Genomic DNA, 24723 nt, shown 5'->3' with positions numbered 1-24723 from the left:
TAAAACTAAACTATTGCTTTGAATCTATTTACATCATATCACAGTAATCCTTCAAGGGATAATTCAAAATGTGATTCTAGGGAACATTACTAACTTTAGAACAACTGGACCTAGTCACAAGCTTAATGTTACATGTACATATATGAAAAGACATAAGTCATCCAAGTCAGATAATAAAAAATACACAGGTTTGGTGCAAAAAATGCCTATGTCAATAACATGCCCTCAGTGACTATTTCAACTAAGCACTCATCCTAAAAATGCTAAAGCACTCTTGTAAAACAATTCTTTGAGAAGTCATTAATCCATATGTATCCTTAAGGCCACAAGAGTTTACTCTACAACTATTATAACCAATCCATGTATTTTCCAAAAGTAAATATAAATTAAGTAAATAATAGAAATTTAGGAAAAAAATACCTATTTATCTGTATTTGTTTCCTTTCTGTTATCAGACATATACAGTTTGGGTTTTTTGCTGCAGAGATGGAAGTAGTCTATATGTTTCAGTGCTATTTCCACGAGTTTGCAGAACAGCAGCTTACTAACATGAGGTGAATAGCAAGAGAAGAACATAGCTCATAATATCCTGAAATCCTTCCTTTCTAAGTACTGGATGGGTATAGATAAAGAAACTGTGCCTTAAAGAAGAGAGTCTAAATAGTTTCACTTGCATTCCAAGATGCATTCCTTTCAGTACTACACTTTCTTCAGCTATATAACAATGACATGATCTCCAAAAACAAAACAAAAAAATGCACCCAGAAACACATTTAGCAAGACAAGTATTTGAAGGTCAGGTTTAATACCAAAGCCAAGGTTTATTCTAATGGCACTTAAGATTGCAAACATATTTGAAAAATTCTGTTTATATGCATTCAATTTTCATGAAAGGTATTGGACTACTAGTCCATAAGGGAGAGATAAGATTTTCTAAGGAGACTATAGGAATTAGGCACTGATACTGCACTTCAAGTTGAAGGCATGCTCTCAGCTGTTACACCTTCTCTGAGATATTAGTCATTAAACAGTATCCCAGTCCTGGCAACAATAAGGTTTCACCACAACAGTACAGGCTTTCCTGTACTCTGGTGAAATGTAATCCTATGTTTAGGAATCGAGAAGTAGCTCCAAGAGAGCTGGTACATTCTCACTCACAGTATGTTGACCTGGATAATGATACACCAATTGCTGTACAGAGAAATAACTTAGGAAATGGTCTTGGCCTCAGAAAAGCTATAACCTAAGCATTGAGAAGGATATGATAATCAGACAATAGGCAAAAAGAGTAGTGAAGGGTTTGGGAGACAGGGTATCAGTAACACAGGGTAGAATGCTTTCTGCTTAGGTGCACTGTTGGGCATGGCAGTACGAGGTGGCAGCCTAGTCAGTCTTCCATAACCATTCAAACTAACAATGCAATTAGTGGACATGGTAAAGAACTGATGTAGGTCTCAACATTTGCATAAATTAGGTATCTACTATTTCTAAAGAAAGATGTAGGTCACCAATAGGAAACGTCAGAAGCTCTAATCTGCTTTGGAAAAGGATACAATGTTGCCCCTAACTTTATAGAAATGATGCCACCATTGTAGGTAGTAAAACTCCCAAGTTTAGGACTGCCCTTATCCTGAGGAAGGCTGAATACTGTCCTATGTCCCAGGACAGAACACAGCTAAGTATATTAGCTGGCACAAAATATCGTGCATCAACCCTTTCTTCTTTAAACTTTGCCCTTAGACAGCAAGGAACTGTCAGGAGCCAAAAGCAGACCTAATCCCTGCTTTCAGAAACACTCTTCTGTTTTCAGTTATATTCCCCATATAATTTTCTTAGAAAATCCAAACAACAGGCTTCTAAACGCTTTGTCCTGTGCCCTTTCAGCTGAGAATCCTAAACAATAACTTGAATTAGGCTGCAGACAGCAGTTCATTATGAACTAAATGAATCCTGAGTTGTCTAATATTCAGGCCTCTAACACAAACCCAAAAATACAGGAAGTGGGACTTGCTTGCCTAAAAAATGTACCAAAAGTCTTGAAGCAGACATAGCCATTTCCCCAGGACAAAGACTTGTGAGCATGTCTCTCTGACTTCACTCAGTTGTGCAAGAACTTGCAAACTCAAGTAGAGAGAGAACTGAAAAACAGAAACTCCAAAAGAAGTACATGCTTCTGGCAAGATTTAGGAGATTAGATCCTCTCTGAAAATCAAGTGAAAAGTAGAAATAACTGGTTTTCAATCCCTCTACTTACTTGCCTAGCTGAACTTTTTTATTGTTCAGGTTACAAAGTCTTGGAGAAGGTGCTGCCAGCTCCCTGGCTTTCCATTTCTCTCCTTCCTATGAAACAAGTATCTTCATGACAGGTGAGAATTGTCACTTCACTGAGGACATGGAAGGAAGGTGAATAACCTCAGTGGAGCCAGGATTTTATCCACTGGCTTTGTTTTGTTTTATGTTATCGACCCTATGACAGTACACACTTTCCAGCCAGTGAGAGCTGACTCCCAACTGAGCTATGGAACAGAGATGCTTAGATGGAGAGGGGCTTAGTTATAATCCTTTCTGTTACAGTACTCCTGCCATGCTACTGGTGAACTGAAACTAAAAATGGACACTTCAGAGCAGGAAAAGAAAATAAAGATTCTCCTGATGTTATGTTGTAGACTTCTAAAAGAAAAGACATCCAAACAAAAGAGGAAGCCAGGAACAGATGCAGCTGGAAAAGAACTCAGCAAACAAATATTTGCATTTTAGAAACAAGTTCTGCAATGCAGAGTTCCAACAGAGCTACCATCACCCAATACTATAGTCTCATCTCTCACCTCTTGCACCACCACCAGGAAACACAAAGCTATTCCCAAAAGCTGCACTCGCTGGCCTTGTTTGCCTGACTTGATGTCCCTGAATTTATTTAAAGCAGACTGGATAGCAGAGACCTGCTTTGCCCTTACAAAGGCTCATATTTAGGACTTTCCTCTCTGGTCTGACACAAATGAACAAACCCAATACAAATTCCTTTATCTTTGAAACATTTCTTCTACTTGAAAGTTTTACTGCTCTCCAAAATGACTATATTTCAGCATGCAAAAATCAATCAGCTAAATACCATATGACTGTGCTCTAATTTATTAGTGCTGATCAAAATCTTAAAGACTAGTAATTAAAATTCAAATTAAAATGTGATGAAAGTCACATTTAGTCACGTAAATGAAGAGGCTGAATTTCAAATAGGAACAGAGCCACTGGACGCCATGAGATGAGAATTCGTGGATGCTCAGTATCACTAATAGCACGTAAAAAGAATTTACCATTTCTTCAAACTTTGCTTCTTTCTCCTGAAGTAAATACATCTGTACAGATCTATGAATATGTCAGTCTATCAGGGAATGAATTATAGAAAAAGTGCCAAAAAAAAGCACTTGTGGAACAATCTCTCCACAGTGGGAAGCTTCTTCCTATTCAGTAAGAAATGTCACTGGTCTGAATTGCCTGGGTATAAATCTTTTTCAAATGATCCTTTTTTCTAAAGAAAAGCACAGATTTTGGGGGTTTTCTCCTTATCCTTTGAAAAATACCTTTAAAATTTTACCTTTAATAAGGACCTATCCTGACAACTTGCAACAAACAGTTAATTTGGACTCAATACTTTGACATACGAGCATTGTACCAACTGAAGCATGATTTCCTATGCATTCATGCCCTGTTCACTAAATCTCCCAATGCACCAATTCAGCAAACAACAGCTCCCCAACATGTTCCTTCAGATTATCGCCATCCAAGAAAAACCAGTTGTTCTGGGTGGTGAGTCTGGATTGTAAGAGAGAAGAGTGCATGATAGCTGAATTTTGCCTGACTGATCCTCCATGATTTTTTTTCACTCCTCATCCACCTCTTTCAGGAAACATGAACTTAATTTATCTCAACAGCTACTACAGGGTGTCAGTTTTCACTGAAACTGGCCAACAGCTTAAAAAGTTATTAAAGAAACGGATGAAAGATGGATGGGCTGGCACAAGTCTCACAATAAGTTAGGGACAGAAGGCTAAAAAACAATCCTTGTCAACTGATTAAAAATACCTGCTTTTCTAAACTAAAGCTACATCTTTATTCCTGAAATCAAAACAAATTACTAATGGCTTTTTGTATGTTAAAATACCCATATAAGAGACCTCCAAAATTTGCTAATACAAATGGTTCTCTGTACTTTAAAAAGAGGTTGTTAACAAAAATATATCTGAAGCACCATATTTTTCTAATGAAACATCATCAGAACTTAAGAATTGATTTTAGTGGTTACAATACATTCTATAACTTCAAAATGGTTCTAAGTATTGTTTGCCCTGTAGATTGTGCGTGTAAAATTTCAACAGAAATGTTTTGAAGAAGCTCAGTATGAGAAGGCGTTCCACATGGGATTTGCAGCAGAATAAATGATGTCCCATGCTACAGTTAGATAGAATTCGTAATCATCTTGAACAGGAATTGAAGGAGCACAGAAGTTACAAATATAACACAATAAATACTATATGTTAAGGGGTATTAGCAATATCACAATGAACCACAGGATGATGTTCAGGCAGTTTATGATATCAGTAGAACCACAAGCTGTGTTTACAGGATTATAACACAAATAATTTTAGAGTATTATGAAATGAAGAGTTTGTGTGGTTTAAATGATAACATCACTAAATATATTTTAAAAAAAAAGATAGCAATGCTGAAGAACACCAGAAGAAGTATCACATTAATGCATTACCTAAAAATGTGGATATATGGGTATGGACCTATATTCTAGGAACCACAGTGAGCTGGGTGTTTTGATTAGATGGAACGAAAAAGATATCTAGGAAAAAAACCAGTGCCCTTGCAGAAAGGTGGGAAAACATCAAGGAATATCTCCACTCCAATCCCCTGACCCATGGGGGTAGGAGAAAGGAGAACATTGTTGCATTTTTTGTTCCATTGCATTAGGCACACTAAGCCTCAGCATATCTAACTTGATGAGGAGATGATGAGGTGTGCTGTACCAACCTCATCTGTTCTCTGAAGACACAAAGTAAGAAGCAGCTTTGACCCAATGCATCCAAGAATGCAGAGCAACCTTTTGTTCATACATATTTTCTTCCCTTAATTCCTTTTCCATTATTCAAACAGTACATTTTAAAACACATTAAAAAAAAAAAAAAAAAAGAAAAAGAAAACACCAGAGCAGCACTCCATCACTTGCAATAACAAAACAGACAAAACAGAGTGCTTCATGTGCTGGTTATTCCCTAAGAAGTGTCAGCTATATCTACGGCTATTATTCAGACCTAAACAGGCCTAGCAAAACCACAAAGATCATCCCAACTAGGGACAAAATAGCTGTAATAAGCAACTTAATAAGTTACTACAGGACAACAGGCTCCTCTCCAGATTGTCCTTTTGTAAGCAAAGCCTCAAGGGAAAAAGGGATCCCTGATCCATGACTTATGAGAATAGAGTACCATACAGAAGTAGAGTACTCTACAACAGAGACTGCAAAATGGTTTTAGGGACAGTGAGCTGTTGTATACCAAATGGCCTGTCTTCCTTATGCCACATTTTCCTATGGAGAATGCACCACCTTCTCCCAGCTGCTCAGGAAGGAGAAAATGCAAACCTTGAGACAAGCTCTCCCCTGGCCAATGCTAAGCAGCAACTTTGAACCCACAGGTTCACAGCAACATCATCGGAATTCTGAGCTCCCAGATCTCTCTCCAAAGCAGAAATATGAGGTTCTCAGAGATGAGCTTTCAGCCCATAGGGGTAACCCACAACACTGGGAAGAGGGTGGCCAGGAGCACCAGATTTCTAAAGCCCAGATGCTGCTCCAAAGCCTCAGTGCCACCACGATATCACACTGTGGTGCCTGGCAGACACCCTCCAGTCACACTGCGGAGGTGCCAGCCCCGTGCGTCGCGCCCACGCTTCCACCCCGGAGTAGAGGAACCCCGCGGTGGTGACAGAGGCTCCCGTAGCTGAGTTCCAAAAGTGCCCCAACATATCCCTCCAGGAGAATTTGGGCAGAAGCTGGTACAGAGACAAGTGCAACTCTGCTGGAATGCGCAAAGAATTTTATTTAGCTTTAATAAATCGGGAATGTCTAACAATGCCAAATTTATCTGGAAAATTGCCCACCATTTCTAACGCATTAAGAGTATCTAAGTGGCAAGCTTTTCTCAACTAATAAAGCTCTTTTCTTTCCCTATTTTACTTGCTATTCAGCAATTCTTTTCTTTATCTCATTTTCATCAGACTTTAAACAGAAAAAACCTTCCCTTTCTTCCCTTTGCACTAGAGTATACCTCTTTCTGGGACTTCAGAAACGAACTTGCTTTCTGTGACTCCCCCAGATTTAATCTGTTTTGTATGTCACACATGAAGGAGGAAGAGGGAAAGTTGTCACAAAGACAGCATTAACACAGGAACTTGCTTTACAGAGTGCTAGCCATATAGCCTGGAGAATAAACCCCACACAACACAACAGGCTCGTGTCTAACAATTTCATCTTGGAGACCTGTGATGCTATCAAAGTAATTTCAGTAATCAACAATAACAACAAACAAACAAACAAACAAACAAATAAATAAATAAATAATTAAATAATCCTTGAAGATTTCATCACCCCCAAAGATGGCTTTGGCCCCTTTCTAATGACTGGATTGGGGATTAAGGAATGACAAAAGAAACAAAAAAATTAATTCTTTTATTCTCTGCTACCAGGCAAGAGTAAAAGAAAACATATACAGTTGTTTTAATATTTTTAAAATATGTTTTACACAAAAGGCTCACATTAATTAAGCTATGATGCCAATGGTTATTTTTAGATCAAACCATTTTAACAAATGGAAGTTTATTTGTAGTCATAAAAGATCTTCACTGCACTTTTTCATCAGAAGAACTGTAAGAATAGGAAATTACAGGTCTTTTTGCTACTACATGCTATACTAGGCATATAGCATTGCTGTTCGTCTTGAGGTTAATACTAAAATTTTATTTACTATCAAAATACAAAATACTTAGGATTGTTTTAATTTGAATAATATGCTGGTGTTTCAGATTGATAAACATGAATTAAGTATATATTAAATATAAATATGCATGCATTTATGATGACATATTTATGCTCTTTAAGAAAGAGTAATAGAGGAGACAGGGATGACTGCATATGATAGCAAAAAAAGAAGTGTGAGGACAGAGAGAAGATAAAATGTGATAAAAGAATACATTAGTTACATTAATCTGACCACTGCATGAAGTAGTCTTATTCATATTTCCTAGACACCAAATACTTCAAGGTTTTGGTTGAAGTGTCTTGGACACTGATTCAGAAAAAACAGCATCAGCTCAGCAGGGAAGGGGCTGCCTCAGAAACATTTAGGGACAAAGCCCAAATTCACCAGTAAGGGAAAGACAGTGACTGTTGAAAGAAATCAGGAGACTGACAATGTTTCTTCAGATCTTAAATCAAAGTGTGAACAACTTACAAAGTGCTGGTCTGCAATCACGAGAGGCTGTAACAAAGAGATGCTGAAACCAGATATTCATTTTTACATTGATATCGAAATAGCTTCAAGTCTCAGTAACATTAAACTCAGCAGTCTCCTTTGAGTAATTTAGCACAGCATTTAGTATTAAATAGATCCCTTAAAAATTTGTCCTTCAAAAGACTCCACCTAAAATGAGACTAGAATTGTATTATCAGTGTTTGCAATTGCATCACCATTTGGGCAGATCCTTAAAGATCCAATTTCAGTGTTAGCATGAGAATCTCAGACCCATTGAGTTAAAAAGGCATATTTTAATTCCTCTTTCTTAGAGTGGCAACAGAGGGGAAAAAACCAACCCCTAAGAACAAAGAAGTGAATAAATTAAATACATAAATAAATAAATAAAAAGAAAAAAAAACCAAAACAACAAAAGAGGTACCAGGTACCAAGGCTCATAGAATTATTGACAAATTTCCTTAACAAGTATTGGTCATTAAAATTAGTAAAAGTCCATCCTACCCTTCTACCAAGTAGAGTGCATTTACTATGCTTTTAATTACAAATACAGAATGTGGAGGACCTCACAAAATGATGACAGTATTTCATGCTGTGCCAAGGCCTCTTAACATGGCAATTTCCCAGTGGAGCACAGTCACTGAGTGCCAATGCCCACGTGTGTGCTTGTGCACCTAGCTTTTCCTAAGGAGCAATCGTGTTTCCTCGTACACACATTCTCTTAAGCACTCCGTGCAGTGACATTGGACAGGGACAGCTTTCAGAGAGGGAGCCCAAGTTCTTTCATACACTGCCACCAAGGATTGTCCAAAACTGCAGAGACACAATTTCTCAGTCAGTGCAGACAGCACAGACACTTCAGAGCAAGGATCACATCACTTTGCCATTCCCAGTGTTAGGGATTACATCTGCTTTAGCTGGTTAACCTGATAGCTGATCTGCATTGATGCTACTGCAACACTGCATACTGTTATTCTGAGTTCACAACATAACTGCTATAACTTAGGTGAATGTAAGAGGTTTTATTAAGCCACAGAAACATTACAAAAGGGAATAATGCTGACCATTGTTCTGTATGCCATGTATTTGCTGGAATTATTAAAGTGTTTTTGCAACTATATCTAAATTCTATTTCAGATTATTTTTCTTTTAAAGACTTAAATGTTACAGCATATTTTATTCCAGATTAATAGAAATATTTCCAAATATTTTATGAATGTTTATTAAAAACTAAGGGGGGAATAATATTCTGAGTTGTCATCTGGGAACCGTGCCCATGCACTGACAGAATGTCTCTCTAAACTTCTATCTTCATTTGTTTATAAGTCTCCTAGCACAAGGCACTGGATATCCTCAACTCCTGCTGCTGAACACAACAGAAGCTGGAGTACTTCCCGAAGGCCCTGTTTGCTCTATTACATACATGCTTTATTTTCCTTAACAACTTTGTATTTGTACAAAGTATATGAACCATTTTTTTCCAATTCTGCCTTTGTGATGTATATATATAAAGTGTTCTCCCATAGTGCAATGCTGGTTGCCACCTGGAATCCTCATCAGCGTATATAGCTGTATTACCTAGTTAATTCCTAAACAGGTATATTAAATTTCACTGGTTACAAAGAGCATATTGATATTAATGTTTTAATGATAAATAAACTGTTTTCATCATTTTATGTAGAATTTGCCTTAACAGCCTTTCAGTTTTGCTATGAATTAGTATGTACTGTTACCTCATCTGTAAAGTAGTCCCTAGTTATCCTTGATGTTACAAGGAAATAGTGCACAGTTGATGCCATCATGCCTAAAAGTTATTGAATTCACCAAAACAGAGAGAAAACACTTACTTTGCACATTCTTATGACTTAGGTGCAAATCCGGGAGTGTATTATAAACTGGTCTTTACAACTTATGAACAGATACTATAAGTCAGACAGAAATAGGAACTCCCTAGGGATGCTGTCCAAAAAAAGAAAAGTAGCCCCTGTGGAGTAACTCCTCCTAAGTCATGCTGCTGCTGCTGCTGAAAATATGCAATGAATCCGTCTGCAGCTGGAATTTCAGACGCCATAATCCCTTACAGAATGTTGTCTAATTATTTTATTATGCATAATAAATGTAAAATATTTATTTTAGCTTACATAATTATATTAAAAATGTATGCTATTTATTCTCAGTCTTGTAAGACATCCTTCACGAGTCATACACTTTATAGAAAGGAATGCATGCTGTTTTGCTGGCCTGGCTGTTTGTTTTATCCAACTTCTACACCTTCTTATCTATGACTAAGTAACACCCCTGCATATTGCCTTCCATTCCCTCCGCACCAGGGGTACTCTGTGCAAAACGAACTATACAGTGGAATCCCAGACAACTGAAAATTATTTTCTTTTATCACAGCAGAGGGATGGCCTGAAGCACATTAACATAATATCAGTCCCACACTCTTGTGGTGAAAGTAGTAGCAAAACTCTTTCTGCATAATGAATACACCAGTGCTTCTCCCGAGCACTGTAATCCAACAAATTTGATCATGTGAGAAAAGCAGGGTTCTGCTTTTTGCATGCCCCCCTCCATGTAACTCAGATCCATTTCACTGAAACATCCCCCTCACACACACCATGAGCATAAATTGCCTGAGAAGTTGTAGTAGTTATATAGAAAGTCAGAACAAATGGGAGGTATATTGAAAACCTTACATATGAATAAATGAGATTTCCCTTTCTTAGACACGTGCACAAAACCCGTTTAGTTCTGAAAATGCTGTATATCTGCATCTTTCAGTGAAAACATCAGACTTAGGGGAATTCTTCACTTCTGCAATCAGGTTAAATTCAGGTACCTAACTATGCTGCAGATTTAGAAAGTCTATCCACAGACTATACAGCCAACAGATTTAGAACCCTGTGTCACAGGTGCTGTTCATTTTCAGGATGTTATACAACTCTTCAGTGCTTACTGTGCCCATTACCAAATGCAAACAGTATTGTTGTCAGTGTTACTCCAGGATGGTGTCATCTGAAAAGTTCAGCCACATAACACATCTTTTTTAAATGACTAGGAAATATAAAATAAGCATTGCATAAGTAATGGTAGTGCAGGCCCCTGTGAGACCAATTCTGTATTATAAAATTAGGTTGAACATTAATTAAGGGTGAATGAATATTTTTGTATGACAAAGCACATTGACTTAAGAATGGAGAGACATGCTGTGTGATTTGAAAAAGTAAATGCAAAGGAAAATCATGCATATTTTTATCTAAATAGGGAAAAACCTAAATTGAAAAACCAAATGTGAAAAATATGTAACCAAAAATACAAGTAAACGCTTGTGTTTATGAATATATTTTGCTTCCTTCTAAAGGATTTTTAAAACTAGACTGAAAACATAATTTCAAAATATAATTGTTACTGGAAGTCATATACTACTGTATTGAAAAGCAGATGTCAATGTCTTTGTCATCAAAATGCAAAAGATTTAGACAAAAATAAATATCAAGTGGTCACAGTACAAAAACAAGGGATGGAAGGGAACATTTTTCACGAGATTACTGAAGTACAACTATAAACATATGCATACTATAGAGAATTTATAATTTGTGAGCTAAAAATGCTAAGTTAGTTTACCATTCCCTTCAGAAAACCACATCCATTCATGTCTTCTTCTAGTTAAAAAAAGAATGTCTCATGCTGTGTGCTATATAGGGAATAAATTGCCTTTTCTGTTCCATGCAGCCAAAATCACTCTTTTCCCCATAGTACCATACAGACGATTTCACTTCAGTTCATAAAGTTTCTAACAGTTCCTAAATTCAGATTAGTTTCTTCCAATAGCCCTTTTTCTGTACTTCTAGCCAGGGTTCTCTAGCCTTTCACTCACTAGACAGGCAAGAATTTTTGCAGGATGATTATTCACAATTTCAGGCTGAGGAATTGAAAAGCTTGAAGTCAAGAATCTCCAAGAACACTCTGAGCACCAATCAGCTGAATGGGAATAGTTTAAATATCATGTACTTAGCCACTGTTTTAATTCAAGTGTCTCAAACTACTTTATAGAACAGAGATCAGTTATCAATGAAAAGAAAATTTATATTAGGACTAACAATACTTTCCTCCATATCCCAACACAAACAGAGGAATATTCATCTCCCTGAAAGTACAAGGCTCATTAAAGAGTCTGCAGTTGCCAAGCAACACTAAACAGCAACACATGAAATAGTCTGGATGAACTTACAGTGCAAGGGCCAAGCTCATAGCACCACAACGAGACCTCAACCACTAGACTTAGGGGTGAATTTTATCACTAGATCAGCAGATTTTAAAATCTTCATTTTAACATTTTCTCTATGTGACACTTGCAAGACTACATACCATCTGCTGAACTGGTGCAAACAATATTATTTACAGAGTTGCTAATAACTTTCCTTTAAGAGAGAAATACTGCGTGACTTGACAAGGAGGCAACATGTGATTCCCTTAAAATTGTAGTTTAAAATGAAGAGAGAGGTGGATAGAGAGCAGAACATTTATGTGCCAACAAGGCTGGCTAATATCCCAGGACTGTGGAAACTGGCAGGCACAAGCAGGGCTGCTGAGCTAATAAATACAGCAGCCCCTCTACGGGCTCCTCTGCAGCTACACGGAGTGCCTCACAGCCTCTATGAACTTGCAGCAGCAGCAGCAGCATAGCTCTGGTTCCTGCATCCCTACCAGATGTTTTTCAGCTGAGCTTGGAACACATTTCCTGCAGAATCAAAGCTTCATCAGCTGGTATCTGTAGAGATCGGTCTCCAAAGGTTAGGTCAAAATTGGCCTGTGAAGGATGGAAACTAACATTCTATTGTCATGAAACATTTATTTTTCAATAATATAAAAGCAGGGCATGCCCAGATATTTCTTGTTAATCCTGATAAAATATGCTATGCTTGCATATTCTCTAATAACCTCCAGTATTATAAAATACTCTTAAAAAACTTGCTATTTCTTGGAATTTATATTCCATACACGAAACTCTTTATCTAAAGTAAAATGACCTCCTGTCTTTCACTCAACAGAGCACTGAGTTATGCATTTTGCCATCCTGAGTGAGGGAAGTGCATCCACTCATTGGATGTGTGCAACAAACCCCAAACTGATTCACATCTACAACACTCCCAGTCTCTTGGGTCTTCAAGCCTAGGATCTCAAACCCACTGTAACCCATTTCCTAGCCCTGTAATAAGACTATTCCTGCCAATCGGGATGATTCAGTTAAAGTGGATGACCACAAGATTAAGTGTCCTAAAACACACAGCATTAAAGACAGCCCTTCTTTCACCTTCAGTGCAGCACATCATGTCACACTAATGCTTATATGCTCTCACTTCACTCAACACAGACCTTTTAACACAACTGCTCTGACAAATGAAAACCACCTCTAATTCCTAGATGACTTACTGAAGCTGACAAAACCACTTCTACTTATAAAGAAACAGTGACACCCTTAAGGTAGCAGCACAGAAACATAGCCCCCTCCCCCTGAGGTTATCAAATTCAGTTCTCTGCAGTTCTAGAGTGTGATTTAATGGGTGCTCAGTACAGAAGAGTTCACAGAACATTTGCCCCACACAAACAAAACAATGCAACGAGAAGTTTTGTACAGAAAATCTGTGACCACTGCAGAAGCTTTCTGTACAAGAGTTTTCTGTAAAGTAGCTCATAAATAGCATGAAAACAGGTATTATGGGAGCAGATAGGCTCCATTATATAGTCTTGCTTTAGGAAACTACATTAAAACTTATACTAATACTAAAGGAACATTACAGTTGTATGTTCAGCATGAAAAGAAAATAAAAAATGCTATAGGGGTATAATCAAATGTTTAACTTTCCCATCATCTGTGCATGCATTACAATACATACATCTAATCATATGCTATTTTTCAAATATAATGCTGATTTAAAAAAACTGTTTGAATATCAACTCTTGCAAATTGCCCACAAAATCCTTCTATGGATTTCTTTTCGGTACACATAGACTAGCCACCTCACTGCAAGGTACTAAAAGTGTTCAAGAATGTGGAAGATGTGTCTTTAAGAGTAAAGATGCACTTAAGTTGCAACAAGATCATTTAGCAAGTAGTCGATAATGAACCAAATACACAGGTGATAAGCACCAGAAGTAACCTTCACTGTTCAATGTGATTCTTTTAAAATTTAATCAACTGCCCTAACATGGGGATGGGTTTTAGTGGTGTAACATGGGAGGCTTTGCCCTGCAACCAATCCTATGGCCAACTTTCATCCTAACACCCTGGCTAGCAAGGAAAAGGAAAACTGGAGCAGAACAACAAGACTCTGAAGAACTGTAACTAGCTTGAGTTGTTTCCAGTTCTAGTAAGTGTCTGGTGAGTATTTAGGCTGGTAAGCCTTTTAGAGAACTTTTCTTTTCTTGGTGAAATGGTCGCAACTCAACCAAGAAAAATTTCAAAACCGCAAATGATTTGAAAAGGCAATGTAGATAAGCAGCCCCACCACAGAGAATTCAAACTGACACTGGAGCAGCTGTGAAACAAACGCTCAACATTAGCACTGTAGTGTTACCACTAAAAGGTTTCCCATCATTTGTTTTTCTTTATAAAGTAACACCTAAATACTGAAGACTAAGTTTTAAATTTAGCTCCTAATTTAATATGTAATTACTGCTGCCCTGATGGTGTTTTAATGGCAATATATTTTTATTGGTGACTTCAAATGAACCTCATCTGATCACCTTAACCCTTCTCTCATCATGCTTTAGTTAATGACTCATTACCTGTAGTCACACCAGGGACATCTGTAAGGCTTTTCTCCAGTATGGACACGCTTATGTCGTGTCAGATGCGATTGTGTTGTGGAAGCAAAGTTACACTCATCACATTTGAATGGTTTCTCTCCTAGAAGGTGACAAGAGAAGATTATCAGTTTTCATCTACAGAAAAGGAAGACAAACCCAGATTTCTGGCATATCCCTTGAGACAGCTTTTAGCCTGTGTATATATACAGCAAACACAAATACAACATAAATTTGCAAATACAATGCATTAACTGCAAAATATGACAGATACACATCAGTATCCAACTGACTTTCCAGAGGGAATTACACAGCAGCAAAAAGGAGGAGAAAGAACAGCACTGAAACAGAGTAACCTTGTTACTGGGTCTTACTCCATGAAAATACCCTAACCAGATGACAGGCATTTGTCTCACACCACATCTTCTCTTCAATCTGGGCCAAGAATAGCCCCAAAGCAATATGGGGGGAGGCAGAAGGTGAAGAATCACACTGATGCTTGTATGCAGCATATGCTTAGAAAGGAAGATCTCCAGGTGAAAAGTGTCCTTGTTTCCATCTCCAACCTAAATGTTTAATGTTATCCTTTAAAGAACATAAATAAACTGAGACTGAGAATATGAACCAGAACTCTCTGCTCCACTCCCCCTATTTTGCCTGTTAGTCTTCTGCCCTTGTGAATATTTTCTGAACAGTAGGCCAATTTTCAGCAGAAGGACTTGAAAGGTTAATGAAAATAAAACAAATACCAACTACTAAACCTCGACTAGGACAATATTTTCAGATTACTTAAATTCAATCTATGATGAATATAGATCTGCACAGAAAATTTCTCGAGGACTACTAAGTGATGAAAAATAAAAATCTTTAGTGTCTAATATTCTATGTGAAAAGAGTACTTTTCCTTCTACTGGAGGGGTCTACCCCTTAGAAGATACAAAGACAAAACCTCATGACAGATACCCTGTGATGACTAGTTAAGACACCTACACCCGATTTTTCCAACTGGTTGTCACAGAAACATTCCTTGGGGCTTACAGGGAGATATAGTTACCATTTAGGGAGGAAAGAGGTTTTCTTTTGTATGCAGAAGCTAAAAGCCAATTTCTAACTTACATTATCTTCATTGCAGTGTGCAAGCCTTCCAATGTATTTATCTAAAAATTACATAAGGAATCAACATCCCTGACTTAAGAAGTCTGGATAAAACTACTAGAAACAGACATGTACTTTGAAGACTGTTCAGAGATCTAGGACAGACAGTTTCAAACTGAACCATAAGCCTATTAGCAGGTAAAATGTGAAGTTTTTCAGACTGACAGAAGACACACCACCAGCATAAGCCTATCAGTACAAGCGGCCTTCTGCAATCAGTAGCAAATGGCCACTCCCAAACAGCCATGCCTCCAAGACAAATTTTTGAAGCTGTTTATAGCAGGAGACTCTGAAGATTTTGAAAGAGACATTGCCAGAATTCTGAGAACAGAGAGAAATACGCATTTTTCATTCTTGGAGATTGTTGGGGTTTTTCTTCCCAAGGGAAAAAGATACACAAGGCTCTCAAGGTCTGAAAAACCCCTAATGCTGGATGGAAAGAGAACAGAACAGCTTCTGAAAGCTCCATAAAGAGTTGGAATAATTGCTTTTAGCAGCTGTGGGAGAGAATACCAGCCAATGTTTTTCATTTATTGTTTCATGGGACAAGGAAAGGTGAAGGGGCAGGACACAAAGCCTAAGCCTCCATGCTGGACAAATTGAGACTGCTGGAAAGTATGTCTTTCATGCCCCAAATGGGGTTTTCTTGTCAGACCCTGACACTCTGCTCTGGAGAAGCTGATTCTCCCAGCAGCTTGCATGGTAGTGGCTGCTGCTTCAATTAAACTCTCTGGGAGGCCATAGACTCCCTAGCAACGTAACCTGTTCTTGAACTGAAGATTTCCCCTTCTGATTTATTTTATCATCTAGCATTAAAGAAGATAGCAACATTTTCAAGCCTAAGTAGTTAAGCCACAGGTATTTTAGATAACATACATACTTATTTTAACTGCTTTCATTTAAAATGCACTAGAATCTTGCCAACCTGCCCCCTTGAAAAAAAAAAAAAGGCAGATCTGAACTGAAAGGAGATTTTCAGTTTGCCATTCAGGGGAGAACAGATCAAATAAAGGTCTGCTGCTGTGTCAGGGCAGGGCCAGTGAGGCTGACAGCTGAGTGAGGGCCCATTGAAGCCAGGAGGGCTTGCAAATTCTGTCGTGACTGTAAGAAAAATGGTAATCTGGTAATCCTTGCCCACTGCTCCAGGAAGTTTCTCCTTAGGAAATCCTTGTGGCTAACTGCTCCTGTCAAGTAGACTATGTGTAAATCTCACCTGACAGAAAATACATCACAGCAGTATCACACAACAAAAGCCAACTAAATGCAGAGGAAAAAAGACAGCCTAGCACAGCCTGTAATTCTTAGCAGCTGTACATAAGAAACAGTATTTTTATAGAAAAAAAACAGGTTAATTAGTCCAGTTGAAAAAAACCTAAAAGACAACTAGGTATTTCTTCGGGTTGGGTGATATTGAAGAGCATATTAGCTGCAGGAGTACTCCTATTTATTTGTTTATTTATTAAAGCTTTCCACAGACCCACTGATTTAAGAATTTTTTGTCTTCCCTATCTATGGGCCAGGATGCTTCTTATTGGTCTTTGTGTCCCAGTTTTCCCTCCACCCTTCTTGCCCCCAGACATTTCAGGCAATAAACATAATTCTTTTAATATGGGCTGCCATTAAAAATTCCAAGAGGACTCTTGTTCACCCCCTGTCAAGGTTCTAATTCATACAAAATTAAAATTACACAAATAAAAATATCAGTATTGACAGTATTTTTTAAAACAACAGTATGTAATGACTGTAAAATAGTGTATCCATAGCCATAAGGACAAAGTCTATTATATTTAAAGACCAATAAAAGTAAAAAAATTAAATCATCCCCCACCTATTATCACTACAGAAGACTTATCTGTCTCTCACCATCTCTACCTTTGTCAATAACAAGCCCCATGAAAAAAAGATAGGTGCCCCAAAATATTCAATATTCAACAAGGTCCGTGGAGGAACAAAAATGAAGGACACACATTCCAAGACGAAGGACCCACTCTGCGGGGGTTTACTTTATTTTTAAGACAAGCACTTTCAAAAAGCTACATTTCCTGACCATGGGATTACAAAATAAATGGCTTTGCATTTTTGACAACATTTCACCCAACTTCTGAAGTGTATCTGTTGGTTAAGTCATCTGACATGGAAAATTTGAACTTCAACAATCAAAAACTGAGGAAGAAAATGACAAAAGGGCCTCTTCATACGAAGCACTAGGATATAAAAGCTGCTGCTAACCAGTAACTTCAGTTTTCTCTTTTTCTCTTGCTACTGGACAATTCCTCTTAGGTAGGAAGAAAGTTTTAAAAGTCCAGGTTTTTGGTGTCTTTGCTGGTCTAAGTTTTGCTATAATCAATTTGCCAATCTGCTGTAAATGTTAGTGTAAATAGAAAAGGGAAAACAACAAAGATGCTCTTGAAATTTCATCTCTTGCTGAAAAGAGCAAGAAGTCTTCTTACAGTGCTGCATTTCCTGTAGTATTCAACATTAAAATTTTTTTAAGCTGTGGTGGGGAAGTTGAAGGGAAGAAGCTACATTATACATATAAATTCAATGCCAAGTAATGTAACTACACATTAAAGTCAAAGAGCAGTTCACATGAGAAATAGAAACACAAAGTGAGTCACTCATCTGGATAAAAACACATATATTATTAAATTTTCTTTCTTTATTACATTGACCTATAAACGTCTTGAGATGAGTGAGCAGAAGCAATCATACAAACAGTGCTCTGTACAATATAAGCTACCATCTTCAAAAATGCATGAAAATATTTGAACAAAGACACAATCTCCTTAAGCAGTTCCAGAGGTTCATGGTGACTGCCAGAGTAGTGCACAGTAAGTGTACTTACCCACTAACACTTTACTACTGTGATGTACTTCTATCAAGCTTGGGAAGACCCCACCACAACCAACACATGGAAAGCAAATGCAGACTGTTGATGTGTAGAAGATGAGGATGGGGTTTTTGCAATTTGCAGGAGTACTAATCAACATTAAAAAAGAGATTTCATGCAAGAGAACACAGGCTGTGACTGATCAGCACTGTGGGACTGAGTCAGCTACTACAGCACAACATGGAAGTTTACTGGGAAATGTGTAGAAGAATGGGCAAACAAGGAGGTGAGCAGAACAGTAAGAGCAAGAACATAAAGAAAAGACATTTTAAAATGATGAATTGTTTCCATGTTTTCATTTCAAGCCAGAAATAATTACCCTTGCTTGTTTTTTCTTCCTAGTTGATCATGATTAAGGCAAAATATTTAAATTATCTGACATTATATGCTTCTTGTATGTGTGTGCGTGTTTATTTTTTGAGGCTGATTTAGAGGTTATTTACCGTTTTTTGTTACAAAATTCAGGTAATCGTTTAATTCTTTGTAATTCAACTCACTCTAAATCCAGCAAAAACTATCTTCAGGAAGGTGTTCTTACTGGAACAAAATAAGAATCAAAAAATCTTGCTTCAGGATGACTCAAAACACAAAATCTTTTCCTCGCAGCTTTGTTGAGACACCAGAACTACGGCATCTATGTTCCTGCAGCACCACAAACTGCCCCTTATTTACCGCACAGCACCTGCTGATACTGCGGTCCAAGTTTCTTAAGACAGTTTATCACAGCCTAGGCAGCCTCAAGTGCCTATTGTAAAGCATTTGGTGGACAGAGATGTAAGTATTCCTTTCAGTGTGATAAAATTCTGGTCAAACTCTGGACCATTCCTTAAGCCATTGCTTCAATTCACAAAACAGAAGCTTCATGGATATTTACATTGTCAGTGAAAGACTTTCAGAATACCAGAGACAGATTCTTGTAGAATACAACTGGAAGAAGGTGCACTCAGGTCATAAAATAATGTTGGAACATCTTTACCGGACAAAATCAGCCGACAACTTCACTTATTTTCTGTCCTAAGTGTACGTTTCTTACAGGACCAGGTCATCATTACAGACACAATGGATTTAAAACAGAATAAAAACATCAACTGGTAAAACACCAGGAATCTCTTGATAGGTCAAATTATTCGTTCCTACTTTACAGTTGAGATGGCCTATATCAAGGAAATCTCTATGTATGCAGATGCATCATGTTTACAAATATATTAATACTAAAGTTTATCAAGTCTTACAACTAATGGCTTTTTCTTTCAATTTAATGTTCCTGTACTTCTTTTCATTCAAAACCAAAAACATCTCTTCAGGGGATAACATCCTATTTACCAAACTGGTCTGTATAGTTTGCTGCAAGAGTGACTGAGGGTCAGCTTTTTTCACACCAAGTCATACTTCATGTCTCCTGTAATATTTCCAAAGAAAATGCACCTTTCACAAGATAAAGGCCTTTCTCCAGGTACAAAGAAAGAATCTCTTCTAAAAAGAGAAGAAGAGAGTAAGAAATACCAGAATAAAAAGTATCAAAAGTCTAAGCGGCTGGTCCTACAGCCAGGCTTCCCTTGTGTCAAATCTCTACCAGCAGCTGAACATTTTTCTCTGGGGTCTTGGGACATCTCAGGCCTTGAGGCTGGGACGAGAGGAGACTTGTTAAGTTGGTTAAAGCTCCTTAACTACATGTGAGGATTTGTTCATTTGCCCTTGAATTGTGGGCCTCTGACAGGTGATAGAAGTAAATTTTGGATTGGAAGATGTTCTGTGTCAGCCCCCTTGACAGCTTGTATTACAGTAGGGAATTATTTAAGCCATTTAGAGTATTTTTGATACCTATCCCTTTCCAACCTGATTGTAATTGGCTTTGGCATTCTGCTTTGGGAAAATTGTGCCAACTGGAGACAGAGAAAAAAAAAAAGTAAAAAGAAGAGTACAAGGAGGAGTGCATGCAGCTAATGACTGAGATAAAGTTGAGCGCCAGATGAAAACACAATGGAACCCATGTAAGTGCAACAATGCTGGCAAAGGTGGATTGTGTCATTCTCCTTGAAACAAATAGAAGGTACAGATAATTTTTCTGCTAAAGAATCATCTCTGATTGTTTGTGCCACAGAGGCATATAAATGCCAAAAAGATAGATCCCTCTGCCTTTGAGATACTGTCCTATATAGTATAAAGTTAATAGCAAAGTAATAACGAGCCTCCAGACCTGACATAAAATATAAAGTTATGCTTGCTAGATGCAAGCTTCATGATCTATAACCTGTAAATCCCTGTGATCATAGCACAAGAAACCTCTAACACACTGGCAAAAGAAGGGCAAAAATGCCTTCAAAAACCTGGACAGCTTTTCACCAGGAGTACACCATATTTTGCCTAATTTTGCACATAAATCAGGAAATAAAATAGATTTCCTCTTGGCTGTTGGCCTAATAATACTATATATATATATATATATATATATATATATATATATATATATATATATTTGATGAAAAAGGTTTACATTTCTGAGAAACTAGATCTGCACTCACATCATGGGTACAGACAAGATGGGTAAATACAAGAATTTGCATTTCTTCTATATCCCCATCCTGAAAGAACTGTTTACCATTTGTGTGGCTGCATTGACTATGAGTCCTAGATACATGCAAGATTCCAATGTGTCACATGGCAGGTAAATGAAAAGCAAAAGGTATTTCCTATTCTCTTGATAACAATGATATACTTTTGCTAAAGAATTAATTAATTAATCAATTTCTTAGCCCACATTGGTTAAACTTGTGCCAATGTGTGAAAATTCTTCAAAGCTTCAGAAAAATGGAAACTTTAATTACAACTGAAGCATACAGCTTCTATTCCAGTAGTTATAACTGCTCACGTTATCATTCAGAGTGTAATAATAAGATAATTTATTATATTTACTAAATTACTTTTATTGGTCACTTGAAAAATACAAACTTTCAGCAGGGAATAGGAACTGACTGTGGCAGTATTCTTCCACAAATTTATGTCCCTTGTTATTAGAAAAAAAAAAATGAAAGTAGGATTACTAACAAGACTTGTAAGCAAATTTTGGCCTGGAATACACATATATTTTTTCAGAGCTTATCTGTTTCAAGATATTGACTAGCACTGAAAATCATACCTTTCTGAAAGCATCAGAATCTCCTCCAAATATGGTTGCTTTAAATAAACTAAAAACAGGGTGGGAAGAATGGCTTCAGGCTCTGAAGAAAGAGAGTAGCTGCTCTCCAGGAAATTACACATTTAGATGGTGTATGTCCTGAATGAAGATTAGTTTATACAGGGACATAATAAAATCTCCCACTGTGATTCCTTTACAAAATCCATGGAAAATTCATGATGTAACAACTACAGCTTCTCATTTGTTAGCTCTTTCTTTCCACTGTACATTAGACAATGGTCACTTAACTCACACTGTAATTCCTGATGATATTACATTATCCTCATGATAGTCAGTAAAACAAAAAAACAACACTGGCTTAAACAGCAACCCTTGTATACGTCTGTTTGAACAAAATCTATTCAAATAATCAAACACTTACAAGGAACTACTAAAAAGCACAATTAAGGTAGAATGTATTAATAAATGTTTAATACTTACACTTTTTCTGGTCTTCTGAAACTAAGAACCAATTTAATTTTGTCTGATATTAAAATTTTATAACCATGTGGTAGGAAAGCTTTACTAATTCTGGGAGAGAAATCTTGCTTTACATGCCAGCCATGTGGTAACTCTTAAAGTTGCACCTATTAATTACAAACTATCTTAAAATTACAAAAGGGCAACTGAAACAACACTAGCTTTCAACTATGCTTCAGTCCAAAAAAAAAAAGGATTAATTTATATGTAGTTTCTAATTTTCACCCAGGGACATTCTAACAGTCTCTTGCAAAATCTTCACAGTAGGTAATCTATTTGGGCCTTGGAAAAAAAAAATTAGTAGACTTAGTATTCACTGAAAGAAGAAAGCCAGTCTTCACAATTCTACTTCCTTCAGGAAAAAAAAAACACAAAAAACCCCAAACCCACCAAAAATACCCAGCACTCACCCCCAAGCCATTATTCAAACTCCCAGCTAACAGACTTGACGCAGACTCTGGGCACAGCGATTGCACAAAAACGAGAAATAGCAAAGAAAACACTGAGCCAATGTCTTATTTGTGCTGTAATGTGCTATTTGACTTGTGTTACTGCCCAGTGCAGAGGGACTCCCTTGCTGGGGAAAGCACAGAAGAGTAAAGACAGCTTTACTGACCTGTGTGCTGCCGCCGATGCTTGGTGAGGGCATGGCGCGTCCCGCCGGCAAAGCCACAGAGGTCACACAGGAACGACTTCTCGCCTGTTGCAACAATAAACAGATGAGGGACTGCGGAGGTCACAGATCATTAAAACATATCTATCAAGGCTTTCAGGGTTACTAATTCCTCCAATCAAATGTTTCCATGTAAATATGTCAAATGGGAATGAAATTACCACTGCGGTTTATTGACTGTGATAAAATCTGAAAAGCACCACTGAACATAATTACATACTTGTCAGACCCATAAAAATTAGCTTTATTATCAATGGAATGGTTTTGTACAACTTCATTTCTGTTAGATGTCTTCCAGATGGGGCTGCTTTATGCACTTGAACAGTTTTTATGCATATCCTGATTTTTTACAATTCCCATACATCTGGCCTTTCTGTGCTGAGTAAAGATTGCCTGGAAAAAAAAGTTAATATACTGTATATATGATTCTGCTTAAATAAAATACATTTAATTTACTAACAAATTAAAGGTACTGAGAAATTTTCAACAGACTAGGTCACAGTCATCTTTAGTTACCTTCTATTTACTAATAAGTATTAAATTATTTTCTTGAACACAAGAAGAGTGCAGGCAACAATAAAAGCCAAATTATTCAGTACCAGTGGCAATTCAGCACTGTTTATGTTTCTAAAGTTTTCATGGCATAAAGAAAACAGGTCTGGGGATTGCTGCTGAAATTGCAGCAGAACTCGCATTGTTCGTCTTTAAATGATAATTCTTCATTCCAAACCTCTGGACCAATTTGAGAGATTTTGGCAAGCTCAGTACTCATTAAAAGTGTATAAATGCCCTCTTTTTAGCCTTTTTTTTTTAACAGAAGCTAGGATTTTGCCCTATTGCCTATAAATACAGTTTATCATTTCACAGCAATATTTTTACTCAGCATGTACTAACATGCACAGAAATATCAGTCCATAAAGGCCACATGGAAGGTCATTAAGAAGTAGTAACGCTAACCTCAGGTATAGTCTCAATAACTTGAGATCAGACTGAAATTTTAAATTTTTTTTTATTTTTTAAAGAATCCCGTTAGTTATTTGGAGCCAAATTGTCTCCTTCCACAGTAACACAGCAGCAAGGGGGCTGGTGGGGCAATGATACTGAATTCATTGAAACTAACAGAAGAACTTCCAAGTCCTCCACGTGGGGAAGGAAATTTAGTTCCTACAAAAGACAGCTGGGTTAAGAGTGTCAAATTACCGGCGTCAAATTACCAAATCCTCCTGTGGAGACAGAAGGATGGAAACCTCCATGCTGTTTATTCCCACATAACCAGGCACAGGAATACACAGACTTTGTGGAAAGGCACGGTGCCTCAGGTAATTTTGGACAGTGCTCACGTAAGCAAGAGAGCATCTCGTGAGTGGGAGCTCCCAGGAGAGCCTCGCAGGGACCAGGTGCCCTCTCCCACCTCTCCTCAATGAGGTCTCTGACGAACCCCGGCTCCTCACCCCAGATGTCCCAAGTGAGGGAGTCCCTGGGCCCTGCCATACCAGGAGGAAGGCAATTCCAAAGTTTCCAAGCCAGCTTGAATCCTACCACCAAAATAGGATGACAAAAGAGCTGATAAACCTCTGCCACGTAGCGAGGCCATGAAATGCAATGGGCACATAATTCAGAATTTCACCGTTTCAGAAAAAAGCAAATGGTGCATTGTTACTTTCTGCACCCAAATCTGGTCACGTAAAGCAGACTGAAATTATACAGGACTTAGGGCTTTTTTGAAATTTTGGTCTGTTGGTGAGAGTATCCTAGAAGAGTCGCTAAGGTGTGAAATAATTTCAGTACATATTTTGGGAGTCAATTCCAGCAATCTGTTATTATAATTGAATCTAAAAAAAAAACCATCAGAAAAAGCAGAACGAAAACCCATTCTCACTATCACATGAAGAATGCAGTTGTGCTAAATAATGTAACAAAGTTGGAATTTTACTGCAACATGTTTGTCAATAATATTGCTGAGGCTATGCATGATTGTTACACAGATATTTCTGCAAAGTCTCTTCCAGGC

General features: G+C 37.5%; 1 protein-coding gene across 1 annotated transcript in view; it reads right to left on the bottom strand.

Moving 5' to 3' along the window:
- The window catches only part of ZNF407 (zinc finger protein 407), a 333967-nt gene that overhangs the window by 111195 nt on the left and 198049 nt on the right, over positions 1 to 24723 (bottom strand). The window contains exons 6-7 of the mRNA XM_084201615.1: positions 22656 to 22739; positions 14322 to 14442 (exon numbers count right to left, since the gene is read on the bottom strand). Of these exons, the coding sequence (XP_084057741.1) occupies positions 14322 to 14442; positions 22656 to 22739 (205 nt within the window). The remainder of the gene's footprint in view (positions 1 to 14321; positions 14443 to 22655; positions 22740 to 24723) is intronic.

This window comes from Fringilla coelebs, assembly GCF_963513975.1.
Source record: "Fringilla coelebs genome assembly, chromosome: 1".
NCBI lineage: Eukaryota > Metazoa > Chordata > Aves > Passeriformes > Fringillidae > Fringilla > Fringilla coelebs.
This window is presented reverse-complemented; position numbering and strand designations above follow the sequence as displayed.